Source organism: Podarcis bocagei, assembly GCF_964188305.1.
Source record: "Podarcis bocagei genome assembly, chromosome: 4".
NCBI classification, from domain to species: Eukaryota; Metazoa; Chordata; class Lepidosauria; order Squamata; family Lacertidae; genus Podarcis; species Podarcis bocagei.
In genome coordinates, this window is record NC_138128.1 from 67,533,613 (window position 1) to 67,558,320 (window position 24,708).

The window sequence follows — 24,708 nt, forward strand, 5'->3', positions numbered from 1 at the left end:
GTATACAGTGGTACCTCAGGTTAAGTACTTAATTCGTTCTGGAGGTCCGTTCTTAACCTGAAACTGTTCTTAACCTGAAGCACCACTTTAGCTAATGGGGCCTCCCACTGCTGGTGCACCGCCGGAGCATGATTTCTGTTCTCATCCTGAAGCAAAGTTCTTAACCTGAAGCAATATTTCTGGGTTAGCGGAGTCTGTAACCTGAAGCGTATGTAACCTGAGGTTGTTGTTGTTGTTGTTTAGTCGTTTAGTCGTGTCCGACTCTTCGTGACCCCGTGGACCAGAGCACGCCAGGCACTTCTGTCTTCCACTGCCTCCCACAGTTTAGTCAAACTCATGCTGGTAGCTTCGAGAACACTATCCAACCATCTCGTCCTCTGTCGTCCCCTTCTCCTTGTGCCCTCCATCTTTCCCAACATCAGGGTCTTTTCCAGGGAGTCTTCTCTTCTCATGAGGTGGCCAAAGTATTGGAGTCTCAGCTTCAGGATCTGTCCTTCCAGTGAGCACTCAGGGCTAATTTCCTTCAGAATGGAGAGGTTTGATCTTCTTGCAGTCCATGGGACTCTCAAGAGTCTCCTCCAGCACCATAGTTCAAAAGCATCAATTCTTCGGCGATCAGCCTTCTTTATGGTTCAGCTTTCACTTCCATACATCACTACTGGGAAAACCATAGCTTTTACTATACGGACCTTTGCTGGCAAGGTGATGTCTCTGCTTTTTAAGACACTGTCTAGGTTTGCAATTGCCTTCCTCCCAAGGAGCAGGCGTCTTTTAATTTTGTGGCTGCTGTCACCATCTGCAGTGATCATGGAGCCCAAGAAAGTACCACTGTATAATGAAGGTGCCAGGTCAGCTTCCCTGGCACAGAAAAGGCCCGTTCTTGTGTTGCCAGCCTCCAGACCTCTTGTAAAAGGGGCATACAAAAAAGGGCCTCAGATGATGATCACAACATTCAGGTTGGTTCATATGGAGGGAGGTGGACCTTGTGGCCCTGGGCCATTTAAGGCTTTATAGGTCAAAACCAGCACTTTGAATTGGGCCTGGAAAGTAATTGGCAGCCTGTGCAGTTGGGCCAGGGGCAATGTAATATATTCAAACCATCTTGCCCCAATGAGAAACCTGGCCACCAAATTCTGCACCAGTTGAGGTTTCTGAACTGTCTTCAGAGGTAGCCCCACATATTGCCTTTATTCCTTAAAAAAAAACAACTAATGTTGCCATTCCAAACTGTTTACATTATTTAGAAATCTAAAAAAATAATGTGTTGCAGCTTAAATTAGCTATGGGCCCAGCTAGATATTCTTTCTATTGAGCATTCATGATGATTTGTGCTCATGATGCTATAATGTTTCTCTATGTGCAAAAGGTTTGGAGGTGGTCACAATGGGTCGCTTCCCACCAGTGCACATCCCATATTATTTTAGTCTCTACTGTTTATACATTTCTGTATTTGGGTCACAATACAATTTCATGCGTTCATTCATTTCTGAACCTCTCTGCTGGCTAAAAAAACTTTTGGTCTCTTTTAAAATCCTAGTCCCACCTGGTTTAGAGGATAAACTCACAGGCCGTGTGTGTTCTTGATACACAGTTGCCTGCTAATAGATATGAAATAACATTGGCACTGATAGCAGCAGAAGCAGCTGTAGCAGCCGCAGCACTGAAACAGAAGCAATATGTTCTTTATCCTCTGTGACTGCCTCAACTTCAGGTGTTGAAGCGGGATTGGCAAAGGAGATTTGGAGGCGGTTCAGCCAGGGTGACATGAGGTCAACAAACATCTCTCAGGAATCTGTTCTCACCTTTGAGCTACGCTGTTCCTTGTTAGGACTATACCACCTCAGAATTCACACGGGGGTGGGGAGGATTGCTGCTTCAAAGCTGCTCAATCAACCTATGGCTTCTAGGCAACTTGGTTTATTCAGGAGCATTGAATAAATTTTTCAGTCAGTTTTGGGAATTGGAGAGTATTTGGTGCTGCCGATACAGTGCCATATGAGGCAAGGGGACTACGGTGGCATACAACAGATCTTGATTTTTGGAAGTGAAAATAAATGAGGCATGTGTGATCTCTTGTGTGAGTGTATCCACATCCCACCCTCATTTTCTTATTTACCACTCATAAAACATTAGTAACAGCAACAACTTCTCTCGTAGTCCCTACAGATCAGTTTAGTTGATCAAGGCCTTTCCAAATTCACCTCTGATTTTACTTTAGGTGAAATTTTGTGGAAACTCCAGCGTGTACTGAAACACACCCATTTCCCACAGACTCAATGAGCTCTTAAAGCAAGGAGTTTCTAATAACTTGGTTAATGTAGATTCTGTCAGATTTGTGATTTGTGTTTGCATTGTTGGCTGCACTGCAGCATCGAGCCTCATTGTTGCAACATGTTCATCAATAACTGCCATGTTAAAGCCCCCTTTTTAAAAAGCCCATACATCTAAAGAAATCTCGCTTGATTCTTGTGGTTAGCTATGGACATCCCCTACTTTTGGATATATTCTTTTATTGCTTCCATAAATCCCCTGATGGTCAACAGTGGTGGTAGTTGAGAGAGGGTGGAATCAATACAATGAGGCTTGATGATATACAATGATACGCATCATAATTTTCAGAAGCATAGCGCACCAAGCAAACCTGCAGTAAGTGGAAGTAATGGCCATTGAGAAAGATTAATATTATAGTACTAGTAATGGATTTTGTCCATTATCAGAATACATGCTCGATTAAAAAAAAGCCAGTGGGTCTGGTTGGGTATCTTTTCATGCTCAAGACTAGGAAACAATTGATCCTAGCCTTGTTTGATTTCCACCCTGATAGCAAGGAAGACCTCACTTACATCCATGTAAAAATGAGAGAGCACTAATTAGGGATGGAAAATACCAAGAGATATAGTTGAGGAACCGGAAGTGCTCATTAAATAGGTCATTGCTCAAGTTTCTTTTTAAAATTAGGAATACTGAAGCTCCAACTTGCCTCCAAGACCGGCTCTCTGACCTAGAAATTTTTCCCCTGGAATCCACAAAGGGTGGGAACTTAATTCTGATGCCGACTAATGGAAATTGTTGGTTGGTTGGTTGGTTTCAGTAAGTGTTTTCCCTCAAGATCATGTACCCAGTTTACACTTTCTAACAGGGTTTGTGTGCAGTCCAGGATTTCTGGGCTATATACATATTACATAGGTATTACCGTATTTTTCGCCCTATAGGACGCACTTTTCCCCCTCCAAAAATGAAGGGGAAATCTGGGTGCGTCCTATGGGGTGAATGCAGGCTTTTGCTGAAGCCCAGCGCGAGGGGCGCCCTGAAGCAGAGCGCCCCCCGCGCCCGGCAGACATCCGCAGCATGGGGAGTCTTGCAGGAGTTCCCCACAAGGCTCCCCACACTGCGGATAGCAGCCTGCCACCCAGCGCGAGGGGCGCCCTGAAGCAGAGCCCCCCCGCGCCTGCCAGACATCCGCAGCATGGGGAGCCTTGCAGGAGTTCCCCGCAAGCGTGGGGAGCCCTGCAGACACCCGCAGTGTGGGGAGCAGAGCGCCCCCCGCGCCCAGCAGACATCCGCAGCGTGGGGAGCCTTGCAGGAGTTCCCCGCAAGGCTCCCCACGCTGCAGATAGCAGCCTGCTGCCCAGCGCCAGGGGCGCCCTGATGCAGAGCGCTCCTCGCGCTGGGCAGACATGGGCCAGCCCCACAAGCTCGGGGGACAGCAGGGAGGCGCAGCGCCGCCATCCCGCTGTTCCTCGACCTGGTTCGGTTTCCCCAACCTGCTTTTGGGGGGGAAATAAAGGAAATTTTTTTTCCCTTTACTTCCCCCCCAAAAAACTAGGTGCGTCCTATGGGACGGAGCATCCTATGGGATGAAAAATATGGTAATTAAATAACTGGAGGAACAAGGTGTGGTTGGAGAAAAGGTGGGTGGTAGGACTGCAGGGAAAACAAAGTGAGAAAGATTACAGTGACATCATGAGTTGCAGCTTTTAAAGAGGCAGGACGGTTTCACATGGCAACCCTGTATTTAACAAGGGAACAGGTGTAATGGTCTGGGAAAGAGATCTTGATGGGAAATGTAGCCCGAGTCCAAAGCATGGGGTGATTAAGCATGGGGTGTGCCCATTGGGTTTCTGTTTCTTGATCATCAGCCTTCTAAGTTTTATGTTTGAAACTGAGGTGTCATTTAGAAACAACACCGACACACAACCTTGTGATGTTGTGTGGGGTCTACTGCCTAAAATAAAATGTCAGAAATTCCATTGGTTTTCTGGTTGCCTCCTTTCCTTCTAATTGTTCAGGCTCCATCCTGTGCCCCTACAGCTCCCAATGTGGCTGAAGTGCTGCCATTGTATCATGTCTAGCCCTTAATACTTAATCCCACACTGTTTTGCAGTTATCCAACCAAGTGGATGCTGTTTCTGACTTCATGTTGACGTGAATGAGAGCTTGTACTTATTCCGCTTTTAGCTTCTGTTACATGTACAGCTTCTCATAGTAGGTGTTTTTAGATGGCGACTACTCACGAGTTCTAGAGTTGAGGCAGATTAAGTATCCTCACTCTGATGTATCTGATTTCCATTTAGCTTCACCGTTCCCGTCCTTCATGGGGCTGCTGAGCTTTTAACAGCTGTCCAGTTTTCATCAAGTTTCCCTATCACTTATTCACTTCTGGGAACCCCCCCCCCCGGAAGCAACAGAAACACAGAGATACCACCTAGGAAAAACACCTTCCATTTTATTGACTTGCTGCTATGCTTCCTCTTCAAAGTCTGTTGCCCACGGTGATGCTGGTGATGTTTTTGCCTTGAGGAAATGCAGAGATTAGTTTCCCCAACATTTGATCTACAGATTAGGAAGGTGTGTCTCATTGCACTAAGATGAATACAATGGTATTTCCAAATGGCCCTAAAAAAAAAGCCTCAACAGGATATTTCTATTAGTTCTGTGCCGAAAGCTGTCCTCCATGTTTTCTTCCCCTGCAAAAATAAATAAATAAAATAAAAATCTTCAATTTTCCTCCTTATTCTCAGGGTTTAGAATTTCTTTATCATTTCGTGGGGTGCAGGATTGAGCCTAATTTAACACTGCACAGCGGCCATGGATGGTGTGTTTTCTTTATTCCCATTGAACATTCCTTCACTGCTCTGACTGCAGGCTTCACAGCTGCCTCTGCTTCCTGGTCTGAAAAAGTTCAGCAGTAGAAAGTCACATCTATACCATACACTTAAAGCATATGACCCCCCCCCCAAGAAAAGGATTCTGGGAACTGCAGTTTGGGGTGCTAGGATTTGTAGCTAAGTGAGGAGTAAACTACAGTTCCCAGAGGGGAGGCCATGTGCTTTAAATGTATGGTGTGGCAGTGACCTTTCCCCCTGAAGTCCCTTAGTGGGCTAGAGAGGCCAGCTGCCAGTTGCAGGATCCAGGCTCGTTTGCTATCCTTTCAATATGCCCGTAAAGTAACTGGGATTGTAAGCTCTCTTCTACGAATGCCCTACTGAAAGCAATGCAGAAGAGTGCATTTCAGCAGGTACAGCTTCTCGCCCTGCATGACACTTCTCACCCACTGAGATGTCCTTTTCCATGCAGCTCTTAAAGCGACCTCACCATCTTCCTGCATGAACGGACTGCAGCCTAGCACACACGGCTCTTTCATTCAGCTGCCCACTGCAGGAGAATAACAATTAAAAAATGAACAATGACTACTGCAATCAACTCACGATAGTATCACCAAGGCAACGATCTGCAAACAAACAATAAATGTCCATAAAAATGGCTAAGGCAGTTTCTTTCCCAAATAGGTTTTATCCTAAACAATAGCAAACACGGTCAATAAAGAGTTCACTAGTAATATATCAGTGGTTCAGTGCTCATTTCTTCTCTTTCCAGAACAGATTTTATCTTGAACAATTGCAAATGCTGTAATAAAGAGTCCACTTGTGATATACCAGTGGTTCAGTGCTCGGACGTCATTCTGGTAATCCGACGTTTTGTCACTAAAAAGCTTAGTCATCAAGCTTTCTAGTAAATAATATACAAGAGAAGACAGTATGCAAATGACTTAAAGCAGGGGTACATCTGTCCCCTTCTGCATGTTTCCATCGGGAGGAGCATAGAAAGAGGATGATGTTCTTCAGTTTGTTAAACCTGAACCACTGATATATTACAAGTGAACTCTTTATGTACTGTGTTTGCTGTTGTTTAAGATAAAATCTTAGGGGACATGGGTGGCGCTGTGGGTTAAACCACAGAGCCTAGGACTTGCCGATCAGAAGGTCGGTGGTTCGAATCCCCGCGACGGAGTGAGCTCCCATTGCTCGGTCCCTGCTCCTGCCAACCTAGCAGTTCAAAAGCACATCAAAGTGCAAGTAGATAAATAGGTACCACTCCGGCGGGAAGGTAAACGGCGTTTCCGTGCGCTCCTCTGGTTCGCCAGAAGCGGCTTAGTCATGCTGGCCACATGACCCGGAAGCTGTACGCCGGCTCCCTCGGCCAATAAAGCGAGATGAGCGCCGCAAACCCAGAGTCGGTCACGACTGGACCTAATGGTCACCCCTGACCATTTACCTTTACCCTACCCATCTGACTGGCTTGCTCCAGCCACTCTGGGCAGCTTCCAACATATATAAAAACACTAAAACATTTTTTTTAAAAAAGATAAAATCTTTTTGGGAAAGAAACTACCGTTGCCATTTTTATGGATGTTTATTGTTGCCTTGGTGATATTATCCTGTGTTGTTCACTGCAGGAGCAGGTAGAAATCGCTGCCTTTTAGGGAAGCTCTAGGTTTAAGGTCACATTTAGATTTGACACCTTTGTTTTCCAGACGAAGTCTCTTGGCGTTGTCTTGAACTAAGGGCTATTTAGCATAGACCCACTAAAATTAATGAACCGAAGTTAGTCAATAAACTTCAGTGGGTCTACTTTCAGTAAGACTTGATTGAAGACAACCCTTAGGACTGGTTTAAATTTAGCTGGCACACTAACAGAAACCAGTGCAATGGCTTCCGCTCGTTCAGTGGGGCTCCCTCCCCTGCATCTTCCCCAAATCCTCATCGGATAGCTGGGAGAGCCCCCAAAACAGCACTTGGAAGAGAGGAGGAGGGGATCATTCTGTCTGACAAGCAAGTAGCGTGGTGTAGGGGGAAACTGTACCTGTTGCATTTCTTTCAGGCATGAGTTAAAGGCAGCACACCATTATCGGGGTGGGGGGTGGGGGTGGGGATTGTGATGGCTTTTAGGGTACTTCCAGAAACATGATAATGGGTTGTTATGGCAACAGGTGTTTTTTAAAAAAAACTCATTGGATTTCCTTCAGGTAGGGTAAATCTGGATTAGATTGGGGAAAGCTAGGTACTGACATTTTAATGTTCACTTTGTCATAAGGAAGGACGCGGGTGGTGCTGTTGGTTAAACCACAGAGCCTAGGACTCACCGATCAGAAGGTTGGCGGTTCGAATCCCTGTGACGGGGTGAGCTCCCGATGCTTGGTCCCTGCTCCTGCCAACCTAGCAGTTTGAAAGCATGTCAAAGTGCAAGTAGATAAATAGGTACCGCTCCAGCGGGAAGGTAAACGGCGTTTCCGTGCGCTGCTCTGGTTCGTCAGAAGCGGCTTAGTCATGCTGGCCACATGACCCAGAAGCTGTACGCCGGCTCCCTCAGCCAATAAAGCGAGATGAGCACCACAACCCCAGAGTCGGTCACGACTGGACCTAATGGTCAGGGGTCCCTTTACCTTTACCTATGTCATAAGGACACTGGAAATAATCTTGGATGCATGTGGGGCACCGATACATAATATACCTCTTTCTGGAAGCAGACTGATTTTTTGCTTGGCACTTAAAACAGTTTGAGTAGAGTGGTCAGATGGAAGGGGGAGCAGGGCTGCTATACCTGCTGCAATCCTGCTTTTCTACAGCTGTTAAAGGTGCCAGGAGTCCTGCCCTCCTTTTCATCCCACCACCCTTCTTCTGAACCTCTCTTCCACTTTTGGTGTGGTTGCATGTAAGTCATGTGCACGGCTATAAAGGAGCAGCTTTTATAGAAATGTTTGGGGGAAATGGAATGTAAATGTTTAAAAAAAAAAATGAGAGGCACAAATACAAGATGGGGGACACCTGGCTTGAGAGCAGTACATGTGAAAAGGATCTAGGAGTCTTGGTTGACCACAAACTTGACATGAGCCAACAGTGTGACGCGGCAGCTAAAAAAGCCAATGCAATTCTGGGCCTCATCAATAGGAGTATAGCATCTAGATCAAGGGAAGTAATAGTGCCACTGTATTCTGCTCTGGTCAGACCTCACCTGGAGTACTGTGTCCAGTTCTGGGCACCACAATTCAAGAAGGACACTGACAAACTGGAACGTGTCCAGAGGAGGGCAACCAAAATGGTCAAAGGCCTGGAAACAATGCCTTATGAGGAACGGCTAAGGGAGCTGGGCATGTTTAGCCTGGAGAAGAGGAGGTTAAGGGGTGATATGATAGCCATGTTCAAATATATAAAAGGATGTCACATAGAGGAGGGAGAAAGGTTGTTTTCTGCTGCTCCAGAGAAGCGGACACGGAGCAATGGAGCCAAACTACAAGAAAGAAGATTCCACCTAAACATTAGGAAGAACTTCCTGACAGTAAGAGCTGTTTGACAGTGGAATTTGCTGCCAAGGAGTGTGGTGGAGTCTCCTTCTTTGGAGGTCTTTAAGCAGAGGCTTGACAACCATATGTCAGGAGTGCTCTGATGGTGTTTCCTGCTTGGCAGGGGGTTGGACTCGATGGCCCTTGTGGTCTCTTCCAACTCTATGATTCTATGATTCTATGATTCTATGATTCTATGAAAACAAGTTGTGCATAAAAGTTAATATGCAAAATGCTGAGATTCTTAGGAAGCACTTTCCTGCCAGATCTCCTAATGATCTGAGAGCCACATCCTGCTTGGAGTTGGTGTGTATGTTCAAGCAGGACACTTGATGCACAGCAGCGGATACGAGACAGCTTTAAGGATCACAGTTTTAAAAATAAAGAACGGAGACCCTTGACAACTGGATAGAAGACATGAATACTCTTCTACCCAGGACAGATATAGAGGTATAGGGAAATGTGCAGAACTGCTGCCTGTTATGAACAGCTCATTCCACTGAATGGGACCTTGGCCCTCTGCCCCAAAATCCTGGCTTAGCTGGCACCACACCAGAGTTCTGTCAAGGTAGGGACCATTGCGCAATCTATTACAAATGCGAGTCCTGGGCACATTCCTGGTACTTTATTGGTAGTTATGATGTGGGGCCATAACATTAGAGTTGGCCTCAAGATCAGTGCTAATAAAGCTGAAATGGAACTAAAAGCTTCTTCCAAGCTGCTTATCGTTGTTTATCTTGAAATGGACTCAGTTCCCTCCTAGAAATGGCATTGGATAAGGTTTCAAGGGACTGTGATTCTTGTCAGCAGGAATATTGTGTGTTCAACCACTAAAGGATTAGGCTGCAGCTGGGCTATTTTAGGTCTCCCTCCAAGGAAAACTATATCACATACCAGACAGCTTTGCTTATTTGTTTTATTATTATTATTTTTAAAAAAGAATTCTTCATTCAGCAGGGGAAGAAACATCCTTTTCAACAGAGCAACAGAATGTTAATGTTGAGGTTCCAAATGAAGTGCTTTTGCTTGAGTAAGGTAGTGGAAAGTGTGGTAGTGTCTTAGCTCCAGGGTTTCTCCAGATAATTTAGGTTCTCTGACCTGGAAGCCATTTCCCCTGTTCTCGGATGAACAAGGGGGCATATCCATACTATGGACTAATAACGGTTCATAAATATGAGGAGGTTTTTCCTGTCAGTGTAATTGTTAAGACTTTCTCCAGAGAATTCTGAGCACTATACAACACCACAGTTAGAAAATCCATTCATATCTATGAGGCGGATTTTATATCCATTTAATTGTTAAGGTTTTCCCCAGAGGATTTTGGGAACTGAGAATTCTGAGAATGGGAATCCTTTCAGCACAGCTTCCTACCCCTGTCCAATAAGACTCTAAAATTGGGCCCTGACAGGAGTACAGACAGGCAACTGACAGGTCCAATGAAAGAGGTTGTGTGGGTTTTTAGATGAAGGTATAAGGTGTTTTATTCACTTTCGTTTGGTAAATTTGCCTACCACTATTCACCTAATGGTGATTTACAGCACAATTAATCCCAACAATAATAAAACCACGATATACCCATTTGAATAAAACTATGAACAACATCACATTCTTTAGAGATACCTGGGTTATTCTGTTGGTACGCTGGCTTGCATATGACTGGAACCAAACTGGATATTTTATTTCTTTTACTGGCTTCTCCTTTGAATTTGATGGATTTATATTTGAACATGGTTGTAAAACTCCTCTGAGGGGCAACTTAACCTAAAAAGTACTGTATACAGTATAAAAGCTTTTAAAACTAACAAATAGGGAATGGGTCTAGGAAAAGGAAGCATATTCTGCAGAGACTGCATTTGAAACTGGCTGGCTGTCTTTGGGATTTAGTGGTGCCCATCTTTGGTCTGGCTTTAAATTCCAGCTTGCCGATACAGTTCCTCATTCACGCAAAGCTATAAGGGAGATGAACTTCAAAGGCACTTTTGACAGTTGGGCTGCTTGATGTTAGTTATGCCTTTGACATTCTACCCTTCCCAACTTTAGAAAGACGTTAACTGCTTCCCCCCCCCCCCACCACTGGGGCAAAATGCTGTTGTCTCTGCCATGAAAGTTGCATGCATACCTTTTAAGAGTCATTACTCTGCACTTCTGGAAGATTAGCCTGTGAGGCCTCCTCCTCCTCCTCCTTCTTACATGAACACAATGTTCTATCATACATCTAATGCTGTGATCCTGTGCATGGTTACTTAGGAATTAGTGATGTTAATGGAACATCTGAGTAAATATTGGTTTGTGGACTGGACTCTAAGCCACCTCACCTCACCAGCTCCCAAGTATCGAAGTAAAACAACAGGACATCACAGTTCAGGATTCAGTCCATTCAAATGCATTTTGAATGTTAACGTGCTATGATTTAAAAGTATTCTGATGATAGATTTTCTGTCAGATACAGAGATTCCATCTGTTATGGGTGAGGCAGAACATGAAGTGAGATCAATGGAGTGACTCTGGATTAAAGTGGCGAATATGGCCCATAGTCAGCTGCTGCCAACAATGCATAGAATTTACTCCTACGGTTGTTGGGAGTTAAAAATAAAAAGCTTAAGTTTAAACAATAAAGCTTGCCTCTCCATTGAACTATTTGATAGTGGCCTTTGACAGAGCCATGTGTGGTTCGCTTTGATCTGTTCCCTATTGTTTCTTTTTTGTTTTCTTGTTTCAGATGTCAAATAACCCATGTGCCAGGTAACATTCCATGCATGCCTTGCCTGTCAACTGGCAGGTCTTGCAGAGTGACTCTGGACAGAAAGGAAGACTCCCTATCCCAGCCATGGCTGCACCAAGGAAAGGTTTAAGTGCCTCCCCCCCTGATGGTGGCTGGGGGTGGATGATTGTGATCGGCTGCTTCCTTGTTACTATCTGCACGAGAGCTGTAACAAGGTAAGGGCGTTTATGGGTGTGATTCTTCACCCAGCTTTTGTTGTTGTTATCCCCTGCTTGAAAGCGGTGGGAAATGGTCCAGGAATGGAGGACGTTAATTAATTTATCTGGACACTTCTTAGCCGTGTTATCTGCAGAATGATTATAGCAGTCCACTGGATAGCTCAGCTGGTTAGAGCATGGTGCTGATAAAACCAAGGTCATAGTCCTGCATTGCGTGAGATTGGACTAGATGATCCTCAAGGTCCCTCCCAACTCTCTGATTCTAAGTCTAATAACAGCAGGATTGCTTTGCTAAGGCAGCATTAAAAGTGTGTCACAGACATTGAGAAAAACCCGGGTGGATCACCTGAGAGGAGTGCATTGAACTATGGATGTGACATCCCTCTGCATCCTCACCAGTCTCACTTGATGCATGATGGTACCTACCTCTGCAGAGCCGCAAAGACATGTAGGGTTGTAGCCGGCTGTGTCATACTCTTGAGTACACCTACTGAACTTGTTGGCTTTGAGTTAGTCAACCCATAGAGTGGATGAGGGCCATCAAGCTGATACTGAATCCAGACAAGATGGGTTCCATCCAGATAAAGTGAGTGGATGGAGGCTTGCAACCAGTGCTGTTTGGACATGTACTTCCCCTGGAGGACAAAGAGTGGAATTCTGGAGTTCTCCATGCCAACTGGGGAAGCTCGAGTGGTGATAGCAGCCAGGAGTGTGTTTTTTTAACCAATTTAGACTGGTATGCCAACTGACCTTGCCTCAGTTATCCAAGTGTTAGTGATATGTGGGCTGGATTTCTGCAACATGCTTCACATAGGACTGTCTTTGAAGACTGCCAAGAACATAAGAAGATCCCTGCTGGATCAGGCCAGTTCTCAATGTTCTCTTCTTGGTATGGCCAACCAGATGACTTCAATTGGTACAGAATGCAGCTGGCTGTGTCCTGTTAGGAGCCTGACAATTGGTTCACGAGGCACTTGTGCTGATTGCCAGTGCATTGCTAAGACCAGTTCAAAATGAGGTGGTTGCATTTATTTAACAGGGAGCAGTTTGCATCCCCATCAGGGCACGGGGCTGAAGCTTCTCTGCCAACTTTTTTTTCATTTTGCTGCCACCTTCAAAATTGGTGGGCTCCTGGGAATCTGCTTTGAGCAGGACAGAAGAATTTGTGGAGGGCAGGGAGCAGATCAAACCATTGGGAGTCAGGGTTAGGCACCACAGCTTTGGAGCCTTAAATGTTTCGGATCTGAGTTACTTCGAGGACTGCCTTTGCAGCCTGTCCATATGTTAAGATCTGCAACGGAGGCCCTCACATGCCTGCCACTGAGAGGGTGGAGAGCACAAGAGGGAGGCCACAGAGGCCTCACATTTCTAGAAGACATTTCCTGCTGGGATTCCTCAAACCCCATGGTCACACATATCCAGGAGAGCCCTGGATACCTGCCTTTGTTTCCTTCTGAGATTATTTTCCTGTAGCAGTTTTGCTTGGATAATTTATGTATGCATTTCTTGCTTTTATTAATATATGTGAGGTTTTAATTGCAATTGTACTGCATTGCATTTTCTTTTGTAATCTGCCTTTGCGGTGGTGGTGGTGTTTGACCTTTACAAGGCAACCTAAAAGTACTGTTTTTGGCATTGGATTTAGTAAAACTGCAGAATAAGCTCCTTTTCCAGACCTGGGCATAGCCTGGAGTGGGGACTCGTTAAGGAATACAAAGGTGCTGATGACCAATCAGATTCTTGAGGCTGAACAAATGAGGTTGCCAGGGTAACAGTGGGCGTGATGTCACCACAGGGGAAAATGTCCTTTTTTAAAAACAAAACTTGGCTTGCATTTTTAGCAAGGGTTTTGGGGAAGAAAAAGAGTGGGGCTAGAGGCCATGTGGGCCAAGGGACGGACAAGCTGTATGGAGGAGACACAGGAATGGTGTTTTGGTTGCCTTTAAATCCAGTGCTGTGCCGCTGTAGCAAGCAAGTCCCTCTTGAGATGTGATGCTCAGAACCCTCTCTCCATCCAGACTCAGGTGTAAATAACAAACCATATTTCATAAAGACCCTACAGCCTCCATTGTGCCCAAAAGAAACATAAGCCCTGGTTGGGTGCCAAGACCCCTTGTATCTTGCACTGCTCAGCAGAGGTTGGGGTGGCCGATAACAGTACAGTGGTGCCCCGCAAGACGAATGCCTCGCAAGACGGAAAACCCGCTAGACGAAAGGGTTTTCCGTTTTGGAGGTGCTTCGCAAAACGAATTTCCTATGGGCTTGCTTCGCAAGACAAAAATGTCTTGCGAGGGGGGTTCCACGTATAGCTCTGGTGGCAGTGACCCAGTAGTACTTTATTCAGCTAAGCAGAATCAACAACAGCAAAAAATGTCTTGCGAGTTCCTGCGGGGTTCCCCCCCTTTTTCCCAAGCCGCTAAACCGCTTATCAGATGATCCTAAGCCGCTAAGCCACTTAACAGCTGATCCGCTAAGCCGCTAAGCCGCTTATCAGCTGATCCGCTAAGCCGCTTAACAGCTGATCCGCTAAGCCGCTAAGCCGCTAATCTGCTAATGGGCTTGCTTCGCAAGACGGAAAAAACCGCAAGACGAAGAGACTTGCGGAACGGATTCTTTTCGTCTTGCGAGGCACCACTGTACTTTAAGTAACTAAAATTAGTCTTAGCACCCGAGGCCACAAGGGTCTTTTCTATACAATAACAGATTAAGCGGCTGATACAACTCGCTGCTTTTTCATCACATCCTAATCTTGCTGTCTGAGGCTTACTCTGCTTAGTGATAGGACTGGCCTCAGTTCACAACCTTTCTGAAAATTATGCAAGAGGATGGCAAATAAAAGAACCAAGGTGAGGACAACCTCTTGTTAGCACTGCCCCCTTGTCAGAGTCGCTACCAAGACGCTTTGTAATATGATTTACACTTCTTCAAAAAGTAATTATTAAGTTTGTTTAATAATTATCTTTGTTCAATAAAAAAGACCCCTATCCAATGGGACTGCTGCACATGCCTGATGGGCTGCGTGCTGTTTTGTCTCGGTGGGCAACGTGAGAGACAGAGAGAGACGGCAGGTTTCTTGGTTCTGCCCTGTTTTTTGAGGACTTGCCTGACATGACTCATGTCTCAGACATTGGTTGTGCAATCCCTTTCCACAACTACCCTCAATGAGACGGGTGAGTGACCCAAGAAGGCCCCTTCTCTATATATACTCTTCAAGCATCTTAGATATTCAGAAAATATCTGATACTGCCTACCTTCAAAATAGAAAATAGAAGAAGAAAAAATTGGCCAGCGTTCAGCGTTTGCATAATACACATTGGAGTATGGAGACAAAATTATTCCTCCAGGTGTTGCTCTTCAACCACATAACACATATCATGCAAACTACAACACTGATTCAGAGCTGCTTTTCATAAACTGTGCAAGGACTGTTCAAGAGTGCATTGCACAAATTAAAATGCATTTGGCCCCGAGGTGTGGAGGAGATATAGGCAAGCCTGTCTCTGTTGGTTTGCAAATGTGGCTTCAGTTCCATTTTCTTCCTGGTGATAAAACTTTAAGAAATAGAATTATACATGGAATTTTGTTCCCACCAACCCAAGGAGGGCAGAAACGTCCAGCCAAATATTTAGCACTGCAGGCTGTGTCTGCTAACTTGTCTAGAGGAAAGAGACTGACGCCTCAGAGCGTGGACCAGGAGGAATATCCTGCAGCTAGACCAAGTGCGACAGATGACATAACTGGGGAGCACATTAAAATGGGCCTCGGTGTTCCAGCCAAATCAGATGGCACGGAAAGACAGCTCTGAGTTGTTTTTCAGAGGTGAACGTGTTTCAGTTAATGCTGTATCATGATGAGCTTGAAACAAACACTGCCATTAATCATCAGTTGTGAACACACGGGCCCCTCGGAAGGGCAGTTTTCTGTCATGTTTGCAGTTTTCTCAGGAGGAAGCTTGTTTATCTTGTGTGAAGCAAGGGGAATGTCTTATCTAAAACGGAGAAAAGCCTTTTTAATCCACACCTCTTGGGTGAGTGTGTGTCTTGCACAGAACAGTGAAAACTGATGTATAGATCACAATAATCGGACATAAACATTATAAGCTTCAAGCTCCATTTTGTATTCCTTCATAAGAACACCACTCAGTAGATCTGAGTTGTTCAGAACAATGCACCTGCTCTGTGCATACCTGAGATAGGAGCTTTAGTCTGAGACTACACAAAAGACGATCAGCCACCGTCATCCTCCTGTTTCTTACAGAAGCCATCTTTCTCATTTCTCTTTGCCATCAGAGGGCTTATTTGAAAGAAGGGGCCCAGTAACCCTCACAACAGGGTAAAATCCATGGCTAAATAGTCAATGTCCATTGGCCACGAGGACCATATTCTGCCTCCACAGTCGGACGCAGCAGGCCTCTGAGTGCCAGTTGCTGGGAAACACAAGTGAGGAGAGTCTTGTCGGGCTCAAGTTCTGCTGGTGGGTTTCTCAGATGCAACTGGCTGGCCTCTGTGAGAACAGGGTGCTGGAGTAGATGGGCCATGGACCTGATCCAGCAGGGCTCTTCTTACTCTATTAAAAATAAGTCTCCCTGAAATAACAAATTACTCCCCCCCCCAAAAAAAAACCCCAGAGTCCTTTCTGTTGGGGATAATTCAGACTGAAATTCCTACGTGTAAGAAAAGGTGGTTTATGTATGCACCAACTGCGGCCCATGCTTTGTTAGCCCAAAAATGGAAAATGAGCAAGGTCCCAACCAAAGAAAATTGACAATTTAAGTTGACAGGATATGCACAGCTTGCAGACTTAACAGATAGAATAAGAGAACAAGAAGAACATACGTTTAAAGAAGAGTGGAAAAGGTTTATTGAATATATGGAAAATAATTGTGTACATGTGAAAATGCTGGCAGTATTAAGATAAATCCAATGGTGTAAATAAGTTTTGATGGATGTAATAATGGAAAACCGACTGGTATAGTTTTTGTAAAATATGCAGGGATATAAGATATGTAAAATGAACCATGAAAAGAGAAGAAGGGAAGTGGGTGATATCTTAAGTATGTAAAATGTTTATCTGAAATTATAAAACAGGAAATTTAATAAAACACACACACACACACACACACAATCCCTCTGTGCCTCAATTTGGGGTTTTTTGGTTGAGCAGTGCGGAGTATTCTGTTGGCTAAAGGTCCATGAATGTTACTTAACTTTAGATAAATGATAGATAAATGATAGATAGATAGATGATAGATAGATAGATAGATAGATAGATAGATAGATAGATAGATAGATAGATGATAGATATAGATAGCTAATAGTGCTCATATTTGTTTCTATTATTTCCATTCCTGCCCTCGGGTGAACACATGAATTATGGCAATTTCCACGCCCCTTTCCCTTGCTTTGACATCCCTAGCTCAAAAAGCACAAGGAACCATGTTGAATCAACTCTCTGCCTTTCACTTGGAATCCACCATACATCTTAAGTTAGTTTCCATTTATTCTTTAACTGCAGTAGCTTAACATGTTGAATTAAATGTGTGTGTGTGTTTTCCAGGTGCATCTCAATTTTTTTTGTGGAGTTCCAGACTTACTTTGCTCAAGATTATGCCCGGACAGCTTGGATCCATTCCATAGTAGACTGTGCTACAATGTTTTGTGGTGAGTATTTGGATCAATTGTGTGTATGGGTGAAGTACTTTTAGGCTGCAGTCCTATGCCTATAAGTCTCATTCAGTTCAGTAGGACTTCCTTCTGGGCAAATATGCATAAGATTGTGCTGCACGTCTCCTTTTAGTAACGGTTTGATACATAGTCATAAAAAAACCAGAACTAAATGAGCAGAGTTTCTGGTTTAGACCTGCCTGATGATCAGAACAAGCAATTCCACATAATCTCTCTGGTTTCCAGTTGTTTCATTTCATTTATACTGCACTGCTTTCCTGTTATGGTTTAAAATACACGATATGCATTTTAGTAATCAGGGAATCAAAGTTTAAGGCATGTACTGATTGGAGAAACTTTTAGGATGCACTCCCATCACTTTGTTTTGGACTACAGTGGTACCTCTACTTACGAATGTGATCTGTTTCAGGGTGCCATTCGCATCCCAAAAGGTCCTAAGTAGAGTGCCGCTACTGTGCGTGCGCAAAGCGCAATAGAGCGCTTCTGCACATGCATGAAGCGCACAGATTGCTTCTGTGTGTGCGGCGAACCCAGAAGTAAACACTTCCAGGTTGGCTGCGTTTGTAACCTGAAAAGCCGCAACTTGAAGCAAATGTAAGACGAGGTGTGACTGTAATTACACAAACTGAAATGCAAAACTCACAGGGTACAATTCACTTCCTGGCCTCCGAAGCCATATTTGCGCAAGCAGAAGGGAATTGGCACTTCTTTCCATGAAAGACCTTTTAAAAAACAGTGGTATTTGACTTAAGTTTTATTCAGAGCAGACCTACTGAAATGAGTTAAGCCCATTCACTTCAGTGAGCCTACTCTGAATAACATTTAGTCGAACGCCACCCAGTGTGAACTTCCGTACGTTTAAAAAAATTCACAGACCAGCATGGGAAAAAGACAGAACAGATTTATGAATGGGTATGTTTAGAACTGAGACAGAGTAGAAACAGGCCAATCTACTCATCCCAACTCACATCTATTGTCAAGTGTCACCTGGGAAGGGGATGACATGGGCTCCTTTGACCCGTATGTCTATTGCTTCCCCATCTGCAAGCCATCACTCACTGAGAATTCCCTTATGAGATAATCTCTACCCACATTTCATTTATGAGATGCACAGAGTCATTATGGGGCATAGAACCTATTTTTTCCTCATCGGAGGATAACATTTCAACATAACTTAGGGAGTGTGTTATTAATTTAAATGTACAAATCACTGGGCTCTAGAGTGGATGCCAATATTTTCTTTTATCCCCCTCCCCACCGTTCTTGATTTTTTTTTTTGAGGGGAAACAGCCATGGTTGAAAGCTTTATGGAGAGTAGGGTGCACAACCCATGGCGTCCTTTCTCTCTGTTTGATTTCAGAGCATCACAGATATGTGTGTAACCCTTTTTAGTACACAGAAATCTATCCCCAATGTGCATGCTGGTCCATGTGAAAGTACGTGTGTTCAAATGGAGATGCACCCCACTGACTGCCTTCATTTTCATTTTAAGCTCCACTGGGGAGTTTCATCAGCAATCACCTCTCCTGCCAAGTGGGCATCATTCTGGGAGGACTTCTTGCATCTGCTGGACTTATCCTGAGCTCCTTTGCCACAAGCCTAGAGCATCTTTACCTTTCCTTAGGAATTCTTACAGGTATCATACTATTACTACTACTACTACTACTACTATTACTATTGCTGTTATTATTGTAGCATCAATACAGTACTATTATTCTCCATGCTTCAGGAACCTCCTCTGAGAGCCCAGTTCTGTGCATTTTTCTGGGAAATAGGCTCTGCTGCTTAATTCATTGAGACTTAACCCCAGATAGGCATCTAGAGAACTGCAACCTTGCAGCAGAGCTCCATGCATGTTGCTCAGGAGACTAATTTGACTTGTTTGTGTGTTGTGTGTGTCTGCCCAAAATCCAGCTGGTCGTCCTAGTGCTGTTGCTTCACCAGAGGCATCCACTAATGGAGGACAAGAGGAGATGATGTTGGCTGATTCTCTCTCCACCTGCAGGCCCTGGTAGTCCCTGAAAATCTGTCCTGGAGGGTTGAGGGACCCCTCAGAGCATATTTGTGGAGGAACACTGAAGGCTGCAGAGAGGAGGGGAGATGGGGTGTGGGGTGTGTGTGGAAATTCTCCCCTCCTCCTCCATTATTGGACATATCTGTTAATGGATCAGAATATCTTATGCTTTTACGTATGACCAGCTGTCAGTTTCCCAACTACATATTTGAATTAGGACACCATAATTCCATTTTACAGAGTGGGAACTTAGGTAAGGAGACAGTGACTTGAACAAAGCCATACAGTGAGAACCATAACTATGGTGAGATGTGGAGAGGGGAAAAGGAGGGAACCTGGTCAACAAAATCAGGAATATGAAGGAAACAATCAGAACAAAGCCAAGGTTACTTTTGAAAAATAATAATAATTCTGACTTGGATTCTCAGATTGCAAATTCAAATGTTGAAAATCACAATGGGATCTTAATTTTGAAATTCAGAAATGCAGGTTTGTTGTTTTGGTGGAATGCCATAATTGTGTGCCTATGGCTGTTCAAATGTTGGTGTTGCAATGTGAGGCTCACCAATGACACCTTTTGAAGTTCTGGTCAAATTTCCCACTAAGATTCTCAAGTCTGCAGCTGAAAATTCTCAAACTCTGGATTCTGAAAGTTCATCAGATTTCAAGTGATTACATGACCCCCCAGTTAAAGGCCACACATTGTGACAGTGTGAAGTAAGCACACCAGTTAACCTTCTATGGTTAATTCACTAAAATTAAATGTGAAACCAGCATTTTCAGCTGGTTACATTGCTTGGGATCATCCCCAGCGAATTCAGCCGTGTGTGTGTGTGTGTGTGTGTGTGTGAAATAACCTGCAATGTTCTGCTAGTTCGTTTTCTTCAAAAATGAGGAATGGAAATGTTTACACAGAAATTGCTGACTTGTTAAAACTCGCATTATAGCCACGGTGATGGGAGCTTAGTGCACAGACCCCTGCAGTTTAATAACAATTTTGTAGAAATGCTGTACTCAAATGCTGCCAATAGCTTGTTTGCTAAGAAAAAAAAGGTCCCTATTATTGCACATATTGTCCGAGTGCTTCAGTATCAGCCTTCAGCTCAGCTATTTCCCCAAAATAACCAGCACTTTGTACTGGCAGATTTCCTTCATGCCTTGGCAGCTTCCTGAATGACAATTACTATGAGAACCATCTATGGAACTCACTGCTGCAAGATATGATGGCGAGCCCTCAGTTCAGTGTGCCTTTTGAACATAGCAAAAATCTGAGAGCAAACTATGGAAGGAGGGCTATTTCCTTTATGCTGATCTCATTGGCCTTTTGAATGGTTAACAGAGAAGAGAAACAGTGATGGCATCTGCATTGCTAACAAATCGTGTTTTGCTTGTGTTTGTGATCTTCTTCTTCCAGGCCTGGGATTTGCACTTTCTTATTCACCAGCCATAGCCATGGTGGGCAACTATTTCAACAAGAGGAAAGCCCTGGCTTATGGGATGGCCATGTCGGGCAGCGGCATTGGCACCTTCATCCTGGCCCCGGTGGTCCAGCTCCTAATTGAACAGTTTTCCTGGCGGGGAGCCTTGCTCATCCTGGGAGGTTTCGTTTTAAACCTCTGCGTCTGCGGTGCCTTGATGAGACCGGTTGCGGGCAAAGAGGACCGCAAGAGCGTGCCCGACTTCCCGGAGCAGGAGTTTGGGCCGGAAGCACAGAAGCAGGACTTGACGCAGTGGTCGGTCTGCTCCCCTCTGATCAAAGTCTGGTCCCACAAATACCTGTGCCAATGCTCGTGGCAGGAGTACCACTTTCTGCTGATGCCGGACTTTGTGGTGCTCGCGGTGTCCATCTTGTTCATGGCTTACGGCTGCAGCCCCCTCTTCGTTTACCTGGTGCCTTATGCCTTAAGGGTCGGGATGAGTCATCAGCAGGCGGCCTTCCTCATGTCCATCCTTGGGGTCGTTGACATCATCGGCAACATCACTTTTGGATGGCTGACAGATAGACGGTAATGGCCAAGAGCGATGACATAGAAAGCTAGGTGATGTGGAATAACGAGCACCATTGCACGCCCCACGGATTATTTTCCACGTTAAGAAGAGTGCATCTTTCCTTCCCCCTTCAGCATTAACAATTTTATTGTGGTATCCATTTTATTCAGTACATCTCGGACTGCGTGTCCCTGCTAAATATTACAGGCTAGTTGGGACAAGGGTGGCGCTGTGGTCTAAACCACTGAGGCTCTTGGGCTTGCTGATTGGAAGGTTGGCGGTTCGAATCCCCACAATGAGGTGAGCTCTCGTTGCTCTGTCCCAGCTCCTGCCAACCTAGCAGTTTGAAAGCATGCTAGTGCAAGTAGATAAATAGGTACTGGTGCAGCAGGAAGGTTTCAGTGTCCTCTGGCACTCGTCACAGTCCTCTGTGTGCCAGTAGCGGTTTAGTCCTGCTGGCCACATGACCTGGAAAACTGTCTGTGGACAAATGCCGGCTCCCTTGGCCTGAAAGTGAGATGAGTGCCACAACCCCATAGTCGCCTTTGACTGGACTTAACTGTCCAGGGGTCCTTTACCCTTTTATTACAGGCTAGAGTCCATAACCAAAGGAGACAAAAATCCAACAAATGCAACAGAGCATGTCCAGGCAGAAAACATGAGGATCAGCCCATGGAGTTGCCGATAGATAGATAGATAGATAGATAGATAGATAGATAGATAGATAGACCGACCCCAGCTACAGTGAAGATCACAGATATCAGATGAAATGAATATTACTTCATTGCAACTGACTCTCTTGCCTACTGCCTTGCAGGTGTTTGAAGAAGTATCGTTATGTTTGCTACTTCTTTGCGGTGGGGATGGATGGCCTGTGCTGCCTTTTCCTTCCGGTGCTCCAGAGCTTTCCGCTCCTTGTGCCTTTCTCCTTCACCTTCGGGTATTTCGATGGAGCCTACATCACGCTTCTCCCAGTGGTGACCGCGGACGTGGTGGGCACAGCTTCCTTGTCATCCGCCCTTGGGGTGGTGTACTTCCTTCATGCAATACCCTACCTAATCAGCCCACCTGTTGCAGGTCAGTTTTGTATGTGAATTGGCTTCCCTGGTTGTGTATGAATCTCAAGTACATGGCTTTACCGGCTCCTTCCTATTCTTTCCAATTGCTGCTTGGATTCCTCTTGCTCTAAAGTGAACACCAGAGGGCAATACATTCCTTCTGTATGCAAGGCAAATGCAAGAAAGAGGACCCTAGAGAGGTCCTGTTAAGAGGAAACAAACAAACAAAAAACAGCAGACACCATACTGTATTTGTTGCTATAAGGCCAGAAATATGTGACAGATCTGAACAGATTTCTTCATTGTCTTCTGGGTATTTTTCTTCATTCTCTCACTGTGAACTTTCAGTGCAAAATCACACCTTGTTTTCCTTAACCGCTCTAATGCAAAGGCTGCCTGTGGATACTCTTGAGCTGCTATTTAGAAGTAGCGTTTGCCACTGCCACCAAATGTCTGCGTCAAGGCAACTCAAATTATCTGCCGAAGAAATTGGAACCATTTGCCTTATGTGAGCTATGCAGACCAAACAGTCTGGCAGGTCTGGGTTTAAACTCTTACTCAGCTGTGAAGCTCACTGGGGGACTGGGACTCAGTTGCTCTCAGCCTGACCCCTCCTCATGGGATTATTGTGAGGACAAAGCGGGGTAACCCACATCCATGCAGACGACCATGGGATACAGAGGTTGTTGATGATAATACCTTCTGCTGCTTCTAGTTGCATTGCACCTAGCAATGTAGAGCATGGAAGCCCTGCCTGTCATATTGCTCAGCATGTCCTCTGGCTTTCAAGATTTCACCAGGTATCATCAACACATTTTCAAGGATGACCTTTGCAGCCATAAGGGTTAGGTGCTCCCTAATGCATAGGGACGCGGGTGGTGCTGTGGATTAAACCACAGAGCCTAGGACTTGCTGATCAGAAGGTCGGCAGTTCGAATCCCCATGATGGGGTGCGCTGCTCTGGTTCACCAGAAGTGGCTTAATCTTGCTGGCCACATGATCCAAAAGCTGTACGCCGGCTCCCTCGGCCAATAAAGCGAGATGAGCGCCGCAACCCCTGAGTCGGTTACGACTAGACCTAATGGTCAGGGGTCTCTTTATCTTTACCTTTTAATGCATTCTTAATATTGTACACTGCCCTGGAATCATTTGATAAAGGGTGGTATATAAATTGAAATAATAATAATAATAATAATAATAATAATAATAATAATAATAATAATAATGGCGGCAATGTTGTATCTTTCCCTACAGGTTGGCTTGTGGACACAACTGGCAACTACATGGCCTCGTTTCTGCTGTGTGGGTTTTCCATGATATTCAGCTCGATGCTTCTGTGTTGCGCAAGACTAGCCAAGAAGGCGAAACGGACTCCCTTGAGGCCTGGGGCCAAGCAACCAAGCTGGACAAATGGAGCCATTGTCTATTCTGTAACTAGAGAATTAGATCCCAGAGGTGTGGAGCTGCTGGCCAGTGAGGCAAAGAGTTATAGCAAAAGATGACAATGTGCTTGAAAGGGCCCTCCCCCTCTCCTTAGCGTACCCAATAACCTTTTGCTAAGATAGATTTTTGTTAAGTCTTGCTACACTATTTGAAGATGTTCCTCCCCACTGGAAGAAAGGAGAGAAGGAATGGGACTTTTGTTTTCTGTCCTTTCAGCAGGTAAAAAGCCTGTGCCCTAATGAGGGTAGCAGAGAAGGAGGAAGTTCTTCTCTGAGGATGTAGTTAAGATAGTTTCTAACGCAGTGCCGGGGAGGTTGAGGGTGGCCCTGTATGCACAAAGAAGGCAAACTAGACATTCAAATAGATGATAAAACTGTGTGTAAAACAATGTTGACGCAGTAAAAAGCCTTTTAATTTTGCACGTGGCTGCTCTTTCCTGGAATAAGCAGGGATGAAAAAAGGTTAAATGTGTTCTTTGATTAACTCTGAAAATCAACAGATGCCTATTGACTTCTGCAAAGGAACTCAGCTGCAGAACTGCTGCTTTATACTGTGGTTAACTTCATTTCAAAAGGTCACAAAATCTGCTTTATGATGTGCCTGGATTTGATAAACAACTGGGATGTGGCTTTTGGAAGGCTGGCGATTCTCACAGGTTTCTTCTTTAAAACACCTGAAAACAATTTGTAGTAATTAGAGGGAACGAATGGAAGGAACGAATTTCCATTTGAAAAAACTCATAGCGAAGCTGGCTCTAGTATCACAAGTTGTTGATCCGACATTGCAGGTATGGAGGCAGCTTTCTACTGAGCAATACTGCGCTTTTGCAGTATTGATGTGCAAAGTAAACACACTCGAATATCTTGAGTACATGCATCCAACCATGTGGGTTCTTGCTTGTGATGTAGCCACTTAAGTGCAGTTGTCTATGGTAAGCTTCGCCCTCTTGTTTGGGAAGCA

At 44.8% G+C, this 24,708-nt stretch overlaps 1 protein-coding gene across 3 annotated transcripts in view; it reads left to right on the plus strand.

Annotated features, from left to right (window-relative positions):
* Window positions 1-24,167, plus strand: part of SLC16A12 (solute carrier family 16 member 12) — a 43,170-nt gene extending 19,003 nt beyond the window's left edge. For 2 of the 3 annotated variants that reach the window (XM_081189696.1, XM_081189695.1), the window contains 6 exons: window positions 11,340-11,557; window positions 17,117-17,220; window positions 18,737-18,880; window positions 20,673-21,264; window positions 22,065-22,324; window positions 23,560-24,167. In XM_081189696.1, the coding sequence (XP_081045822.1) occupies window positions 11,373-11,557; window positions 17,117-17,220; window positions 18,737-18,880; window positions 20,673-21,264; window positions 22,065-22,324; window positions 23,560-23,807 (1,533 nt within the window). In that variant the 5' untranslated portion in view covers window positions 11,340-11,372 and the 3' untranslated portion in view covers window positions 23,808-24,167. Of the gene's footprint in view, window positions 1-5,395; window positions 5,519-11,339; window positions 11,558-17,116; window positions 17,221-18,736; window positions 18,881-20,672; window positions 21,265-22,064; window positions 22,325-23,559 lie in introns of those variants that run through there. The other variant, XM_081189697.1, reaches the window with a different exon arrangement.
* The last annotated feature ends 541 nt before the right edge of the window (window positions 24,168-24,708 follow it).